Here is an 8,972-nt window from a genome sequence, read left to right on the forward strand (position 1 = left end):
TGGGTACCCCGAATTTCAATGTCTATTTCTCTGTCCAAAGGAGCTACAGCCATAGCAAGGTGACAATGGAAAAAGGTAGAGTATGCTGTTAACAGGTCTGTCATAGGGCAGATACGCAGAGTGCTCAATAAATGAGACAAATAAATATGTACCAGCCATTATGTTACTCTCACCACCCTTCCTATTTAATGAACCTAAAACTAAAGTATATCACGGAAACAGGACAATTCATAATTACAGGACAATGGCTCAAGTAACCTTATTTACCTCTAATTAATTTCATTCAAACAAACATTACTGATTCAAATTTACATTTTTAAAGAAAGATTGGTCACCTTTGATTCTTATTTCATGGAACTGCACTTTAATACATTCAAAGTGGGAAGAGGTGTCCAAACATGCCCCGCTGGATAACCCCATTATTTCTCAAGCATGATTCCTACATTTGATTGACACTGGGTTGAATATTGGTGTGGTGGTAGACATTAACACCTCACAGTGAAAATATCCCCAATCTGAGTCTAAGTTTGGGGGCCTTTCTCTGCAGAGTTTGCATGTTCTCCCTGTATGTGTGTGGCTTTTTCTCCATCAGTCACCTCCGACAGACACCAGGTCAATCAGCTGACTTTAACAGGGTACAAGATTTAGAGAAACTTGTTCATGCATGTATTTTCAGTAGGCTAGATTATTGTAGCTGTGTACTTACAGGTCAAGAAAAAAAAACAATCTGTTAAACAGCAGCAGCTCATCCAGAGTCCTCATATCAACAGCACAAAGAGGGTGAAGCACATTACACCTGAGCTTCAATCTGTACACCGGCTGCCTCTGTGTCAAATGATCGACTTCAAAATCTTACTAGTTGTCTATAACGCTTTGAATAGTCTTGAATGAATATGAAGCAATAGAGATTACGTGACCTCCTCTATAAAGATGCAGCACACAAAGAAGACTTGCTTTGTATATCAACGGCTGTGTGTCTGTGCTCTTTGTTTATTTGCTTGTAATATTTCATATAAATGAATTAACAGACTTTCTTCCTGTATAAGATTGCGGTGTTGAGAGATAGAAATGGTGCCTCTCGTTCGCTGATAAGTACATAAGCATATACAAATATATATGTCTATGAATCACTACTCCCCCCCAGATTATTATCGCTTGGCTTTTAAACTGATGTTCTCTTGTTTTTTAAGGTTTTCTTGTTCTGATCTCTATTTTTTATGATCTACGTTTTATCGTTGTATATCTTATTATAATTTTGATGTAAACGCACTTTGTAACCGTGTTTAGAAAAGTGCTATAGTGTACAAATAATTATTAACGACTACGTTACCCAGAATGCCTTTCTCGACCGGAAGTGGGCTCCATGGAAACGGCGCATTGGCGTGCTGGCAGAGCAGCACAGCTAGCTAGCTGACTTCAACCCAGGCTGCAGATAAACAGGTTGTATTGTTTGTTTATCTTTGTCTGTCGGTAAACATGAGTCGTACACCGGATGCAAGAGCGAGGTAAGAAACACTGAAGCGCCCCGAGATAGTACCATGTGTTAGGAGGATGCGGCTCCGCATGTAAAAGCTAACCTTCACTGAATCAGCCTCATCGGGAGAGACGAGAGCCTTGATTCAACTAGAAAACACATTTTTAAATAATTAACAATAAGTTAGAAGCAATACGTCTGTCTGTCTTTAGCCTCAAACGAATTAACAACAATTTGCCCGCAATATGTCTGTTGTATTAAGTGAAGTAACCAGTCTGGATCCAGTAAAGATGTTATACTACATTTTTGTTTATAGAAATGCATCACCAACAGGCTTCATGACGGAATCTGGAAATTACATCACATATCTGAAAACAGATTCTTTTTGGCTCTGTCCCATAAATATGGTGAAGTAATGTAAGGCTCCATCCTCACCGTGGTGTGTCATCCTCTGCAGAGACAGCCAGACCAGGAGGATCCAGGAGAACATCACCAACGTGGAGAAACACTTTGGGGACATGTGCCAGCTGTTTGCTGCCTACGCCCGTAGAACAGCCAAGCTGAGAGACAAATCTGACAACCTCGTACGGGAAATTGGTGTGTACGCTGACACAGAAACGCCAAACCTCAAGAGGGGCCTCAAGCAGTTTGCAGACCACCTGGCGAAGGTCCAAGACTACCGGCACGCTGAGGTCAGGGTTGTGTTTGGTTGGCTGAGATGACGCCACAAGAGTTTATGCATTGATGTTGATTTTGCCATAAATGATCCTTCCCCATCTGAGTGTGAACTTGGGTATTAAGACAGACGAACACAAGTCTTGCCTTACAGGTGGAACGCCTTGAGGCCAAAGTCATCGAGCCGTTAAAAAGCTATGGAGCTGTTGTGAAGCTTAAAAGGGTGAGTGTCTCACAGCTGCAACTCCACCATGTACTAACTGTTGCTCATTACCATTGTTGGGAATTATATTCACACACACACACACACACACAGTGGGCTGTACATGAATCAAAAGCAGATAGGATTTTTGTTCATCCAGTTTTACTTGTTGAGAAAATTGCATTTCAGACACACTTAAAGAGCTATGTAATAAATAGAGCTGCGATGAGAGGTTGGACAGTGAAGTTCTTTCACTTTAAAATGGACCGTTGCCGTTCCAATGAACTGTTATGTCAATACCACTGCTTGTCCACATGAGGGCAGTATTGTTTTCGTGATAATATCACACTGACACTGGTGCCATTTCTTGCCCTGCTTTGGAGGATCAACATGAATTCCATTGTTTCTCTGAGGCATTTGAGGTATTTCACAAGATGATTATCTTGTTTGGGCTAAGTAATATTCCTCATCACGCAGTGTATGAATTGCTGCCGTTGCAATAAAAGAGCCAAATAGTCATTTTGTTATCTTCTTGTTTTCATGTTGCTGCCGGTTCTGAAACATCCCAACACACGTTGTAGCTTTGTTTGTTATCTTGAGCTCTATAGTAACACTAATATTCAAATTGTTTAAATCATAGAACACACAGAATCTCGCCTGCTTTTGGCCACTCGAGACCTTGATTGCGAAACACTGGGGTGCACCAAACACTTTGTGTTCTCCATCTTTTCACAGCCTAGCACAAGTTGTTTTCCATTGACCATCCATTGCTCTTGTGTGTTCACGTATCCGTGCAGGAGAATCTGAAGGCGACGCAGAGTGCCAGAGCGCGAGAAGCCAAACAGATGGCTCAGCTCGAGAGGACCAGACAGAGAAACCCTTCAGACAGGCAGATCATCGTATCCTTGTCTTCATTCTCTTTTGTTCTCAAATACCTCTCAGGCAGAAGTATTCTCGCGAAACATACAAAGATATTGCGACTATCACTACTTACCGATAAGGTTGTAACGGCAAAATATAACTACAGGCTACAATGATGCCTGTGTCAAATTACATGAGGATGTTGAAGAATCAGCTGCAGCGTTCAGTTTTTCGCTTGTTTCCTTTACCAAGCCACCAGTCACAGGTGTGTCACATGGAATCCGTACATCGTATCACTGATGATGCAAAACAACAGAGAAGAAACTGATTTCAGAATTACTTTTGAAGATGAATTGCAACGGGAATAAACTGTCCACATTTGCAGGAAATCATCCAGTTTGTCAGTAAAAAGCGTCTCGTTGTTTTTAAGTTGTTGTCAAAGTGACTTGCAAATTGCTGAACTTCCCACTGCCAGGCCGAGAGCGAGCTCCAGAGAGCCACCATGGATGCCACGCGGACCACGAAGCAGCTGGAGGAGACCATCGACGAGTTCGAGAAGCAGAAGATCCGGGACATTAAGGTCTGCTCGGCCTCACATGATCAGGGTCTTTTGTGCAACGAATCCGTGACAGTGAACTGAATCCTCTAGGATCGGCTCCAGCCTCCGCGACCTTACGTTGAATAACCTGGTATAGAGGATGGACGTACAGTACATCACCAGACTGAACAATAACCTCGTCTTTTTCTCCACACAGAAAATCTTCTGTGAGTTTGTGACAGTGGAGATGTGTTTCCACGCCAAGGCGGTGGAGATGTACACCTTGGCCTACCAAAACATGCAAAGTGTGGATGAGGAGGAGGACCTGGAGGTAAGAACACAGACATTTCTGAGCTCCATTCTTGGGCATTGATAGCCGGCCTGCTTTCAAAAAAAAATATCTGCTATGCTTGTATTCCATCACTCTAGTTGAGGACGAGTACAGTTTGTATGTACAAGCATACGTTAAGTAGGGCATATAGAGAAAAAGTACAAAACTACTGGATTTAGGCAGAGGGTAAACTGAAGAGCTACATAAATAAACAGTATTTGATTGAATAGAGACGTTTAAATACAAGTGAATCATGAAAGCTCCTTTAGTCGACTCCCACAATAAATGCCGGTACACCTCCGTCCATCACTTGACATATTCAGCGTATTCAAAGTGCCAGCGCCATATGAACACACTAGTCATACATGTTTTCTTTTGTTCACGCCCTTTTCCCGTCTGTATCTATAAAATAACCCGTTCTAGTCATCTAAGCTCCTTTTCTTCTGTTTACAATCTGACGAGAGATTCGCCGGACTATTTTAAGAACGGCAGGATGTAGTGAGAAAACAAAAGATCAATAACTCCCGGTGAGCGAGGCTCCTCCCGCAGATTGCCTCCTGCTATTTCCTCCACCCCTCCGCCATCTCATCTGTGTGGTTTAGCACTGAATCATCTCCCTTCCATTCATATCGAAGCACAACTCCTCAACAAGACAAGGCTGTTTTTCAATGACTCACAGTCCAAAGCTTCAGGAGATTGAATCATCCGAAACGAGCACAATGACAAGCATGTAGATAATCCTGATCGAGGGGCACGGCTGAATTTATTTTCTACACAGCGAAAACTGCTGGCGAGCCCTGAACTGTCAAGTTTCCTGATAAAGTGACACTTTGAGTCGCCTCGCATGACCTCAGACGACCGTCGGCCTAGTTTGTGGTCGGCTGCGTATTCCCAGTTGCACGGTTTCACTTCTTTGTGTTTTCCTCTGAAACTCATTACGTAAGTTTGATATTCTCAACATATAACATTTGAGCAGCCGTATGTATTCCTTATTCTATTATTATTATTTTGTGGCGATCTATCCTGCGTCGAGCTTCAGTGCATCATGTGTAGGCAGTTTTTCCATTTTTCTTTGTTTGTGGTGAAAAGTATAGCGCCTCCTACTGTCTTTGGCAGGTGTTCAGGAGCTCGCTGCACCCCCCTGAGTACTACTCACGCTTAGACATAGTGCGAGCTAATTCCAAAACCTCCCTTGATCGGACCGGGTCCTTCCTGAGTACGACAGGGACGTTGCAGGTAAGAAACAGACAGACACTTTTCTGCCCTCTGGAATCAAATCAAACTTTATTTATATTGCACTTTTTTTGTTTTTTTGCAAGAAAATGCAAAACAAAGTGCTGGAAGAAGATAAACAATCTTCAAAACATCAACAAATCGATCTTAAAACAGATTCTATGCCCACGAGTGTGTGGATCACCGCGGGGTTTCCGTTGGCTGTTGCATGAGTTTCAATGTGAAGATAAAATCTGAATTCCTGTCTCATATTTTCAAAGCTTATCAGTGGTTGTGCACGGCCTCGCCCCATCAATCATTGTATGCGAGTGACATCACGCATCTCCTCCTGCATTCACCGCTTTCCCCGCCATTTTACCTGCGCTATACACCAGCCCGCCCTGGACACTACAGTTCAAGTCCTCACAGTCTGACGAGTACCGTTTCATCAGTTTGAGGCGGTATCCCACAGTGCATTGTGTTTCATGAAGATGCCCCAGACACAGATTGCTGTTACTCACCTGTCGCAGCAATGCAACTCACAAGTCCTGAAGCTCAGACTCTGCTTCTTCCAAGATTAGATTCGATTTTATCTGAGAGAAACTGCAATCACAGCTGATTGAACAAAACATTTACAGCCCGATATGGAGGTGGAGAAGTGGAACGCTGGCTCACTTTGCACAGAGGTTAAAACTGAAGGGGGGGGGGGGGGGTACTGAAAGTAAGAAACAAAAGAAGTTCCCAGAAGAAGCCTCATTCAACACAAGCTGTATTATGATTGCGTAACACGGTACTATAATTACTGAAGTCAGCTGGAGGAATGTGACCTTTCAAAGTTTCTTACCTGTATTGTCACAACTCGTAAACGCCTCTACAGTGACGGGAATAAAGTTCAAGAGTGAAGAAATTCCAGGAAAGCCTTGATGGTGCCTAATGGCTATCCGCTACGCTCTTTATTTGCATAGTAACTGTTTATTTGTTACCACAGCAACAGAGAGCCAGCAGTCGCCAGACAAGAGAGGAGGAGGAGGAGGAGGAAGACGATGAGGACGAGGAGGAAGATGACGAAGAGGGCGACGAGGATGATGAGGAGGAGGACACATATAATGAAAAATAAACTTTCATCGACGATAGTTCTTCGTGTTTCTCTGTATGGGATTGCAAGGAAGCGACAGCGGACGGTGATGTCAACCGCCATTGCCAAAACCAGGTCCCAGGTGGTCCGAGCAATATTTTAGTAGTAATGTGTTGTAGTTCTCTTCTGCATTGTAAAGGTTTACTTACTACTGTTTTTATTGCAGTTGACGATTGTCTTAACTATTTTTTTATTGCACAATCTGAAATTGTACATTGTTTAGTCACAGGTGAATTAAAAAAAAAAAAAAAAGCTTTTTTTTTTTTGTGCTTTTCATAGTTTCAGTGTCTCTCTATTCTATATTAAGGACACCGTGTTCCCGCAGTCACTTTGCATAAAAACGCTTGAAGAGTGGCTGATTGTTATTTTTTCGAAATTGTCGGGAGTGTGAATCAGTCTGTGACAATAGTTAGGTGACGACTACAGTTAAAAGTGACTCATCTCTTCCAGAGACATGCAAAAAAAATTGTACCAATGAAGCCGGGAACACTTTGCACTGCGTTGTCTGTTCATCTGCAGCTCTGTGTGTGTGTCTGTGTGTGTCTTCAGGGGTTGCTCCTGTGTGTGTGTGTGTGTGTGTGTGTGTGTGTGTGTGTGTGTGTGTGTGTGTGTGTGTGTGTGTGTGTGTGTGTGTGTGTGTGTGTGTGCATGTGTGCGTGTGTGCATGTGGCACCTAATGATGTGCACGTTAAGATTGTGTGTTGTCTGTCACAGTGGAGCCGGTGTCAGCTGATGGCTCCTATCTCTGTCCTGCATGAGTCACCCCACACATTTATCATTCCTCAGCTGCCCATGTCATGATGAATTCTTCTCTGCCTCTGGTCTTACGCACGCTAAATCTAATCGTACACATCTGCAGCCGCATCTGTTCAACGACGACAACCGCACAGGCAGCAACAGATCTATTATTCAATATATTGCAAACAGGACAGCAAAACCTAAACCTCCCTTACAGCTACAATTCTTTTCTGTTTTTTTTGTTTTTTTTTTATCTCGGTGACTGAGATAAAAGCTGCGTAGGTGGTGTGTCATGAGCCTGCTGTGCAATAGCACCTTAATGCATATAAAGGTTAATGCGTATGCAAACACGGGCGCATTAAAACCTGCTCACGTACCAGTTTGACTTTTGTGTACTCTGGATCTCAATGGCCTGTGTTGCAGTGAGTCATCATCTATAAAGTGTGTGTTTGTGTGCAAAGTGAGTCAGAAAGCTTTTCCACTTGCAGATAAACCTAAAGGCTCCACTCCCCGATCGGGCCAATAGACTACAGATGGTTTGACTTGTGAGGAGAATGGATCTGCATAGAAATTAAAAAAGGGGAAAAAATTCATGTGATTCGAGCAAATGTGGCACGGACGGATCGTCTGTTAGCCCGAAAAGGAGGAAAGAGTTAGTTGCTGTGAGTCACCGTCTTCAAACAAAGTGGGAATAATAAACACGATTACTCATGTAAACAGCAAGATGCAAAGGGAAAGATCGCGGGGAACGAGGAAATAGGAGGGACATTTGAGAGAGGGCAGTTGTAGCTCCAAGTCTTTATCATTGACTGTGACTCATTGCCCCTCGGCGTCCTGCCACTCCTATCAAGTCCAACACCCACTGCACATGTCAACTGCTGCACAGCTTCACCCAGCTCCTCTGAAAAGCTGCAGCTTTCCCATGAGCACCGTGCCACCTGTGTCACTTTGCAAAAAAAAAACCAAAAATACATTTTTAATTTATCACCGAGTCTATCTACTTTGAATTAAAAAAAGAAAAAAAAAAAGTTTTAGTTTCTTGAGAAAGGGTTCGAGAGCAGGCTTTACTGGTGCCATCGTTACTGAGGGTGCTCAACTTCCCCTCACACCACCAGAGGGTGATATTTAAAGGTTTTCATACCTGTACTCCAGTTTGGGAGGCTGTGATAGGGAGACATGATGTTCTTTTTAGAAAGTAGTAGGTAAGTGCACTGTGCGTCTCACATGAGGGTTAAAAAAAAATTAAAAAAATCCCCCAGATGCACCGTTTAAAGCTGGAGCTTACAACTGAATTATTTGTCTTGCACCCTAATAAGAGTCCAGACTCGACTGATACTGGTTAGACCATACCGGTGCTTTTGGTTTGCCTCCTTTGACCCACACCTGGTATTCACCATATCCACAGCAGCCAATGTTTTGCATCTGTTTTGCCAGTTTTGAGCCGTGAAACAGGTGGAGACTCACGATTCCACCTCAGAGGCTGACACGGATTGACATTTCAGGACCGGCCTTTTCCATATTTTCCTTTCAGTTCACGCTTTGGCCATCCTCCTGTGAGAAAGTATATGGGCATGATTCATAGGTCAAATCTAATAGAGTCAGTATCTGTGGCGCAAGAGCCTGTTATTGCCTCCTCTATAGATCCGGATCACAAAGAGCGAAGGATTCCCTCCTCTCCCCTTCTGACTCAACTGGAGTCATCCCCACTGCCTGCCTCTGTGTTTGTGTGTGTTTAGAAGAAGAAAAGGTAATGACGTGGGGTGTGCTCACCGTGCATGTGTCAATAGAATTTCCCCTTCCAAATTG

At 43.3% G+C, this 8,972-nt stretch overlaps 1 protein-coding gene across 1 annotated transcript; it reads left to right on the top strand.

Moving 5' to 3' along the window:
* Positions 1-1,374: 1,374 nt before the first annotated feature.
* cibar1 (CBY1 interacting BAR domain containing 1) lies at positions 1,375-6,664 on the top strand. The gene is made up of 8 exons (XM_080484513.1): positions 1,375-1,505; positions 1,932-2,166; positions 2,304-2,372; positions 3,149-3,250; positions 3,688-3,792; positions 3,968-4,081; positions 5,198-5,317; positions 6,282-6,664. The coding sequence occupies exons 1-8, from the start codon at positions 1,477-1,479 to the stop codon at positions 6,408-6,410; spliced, it is 903 nt and encodes a 300-aa protein (XP_080340639.1). The 5' UTR covers positions 1,375-1,476; the 3' UTR covers positions 6,411-6,664.
* The last annotated feature ends 2,308 nt before the right edge of the window (positions 6,665-8,972 follow it).

The sequence above is a fragment of the Lipophrys pholis genome (genome assembly GCF_963383615.2).
Source record: "Lipophrys pholis genome assembly, chromosome: 17".
NCBI classification, from domain to species: Eukaryota; Metazoa; Chordata; class Actinopteri; order Blenniiformes; family Blenniidae; genus Lipophrys; species Lipophrys pholis.

Coding starts and splice junctions, on each gene's coding strand:
- cibar1 (XM_080484513.1), top strand. CDS start 1,477: ATGAGTCGTACACCGGATGCAAGAGCGAG. Junction 3,251..3,687: donor CTTCAGACAGGCAGATCATC/GTATCCTTGTCT, acceptor TCCCACTGCCAG/GCCGAGAGCGAGCTCCAGAG. Junction 3,793..3,967: donor AGAAGATCCGGGACATTAAG/GTCTGCTCGGCC, acceptor TTCTCCACACAG/AAAATCTTCTGTGAGTTTGT.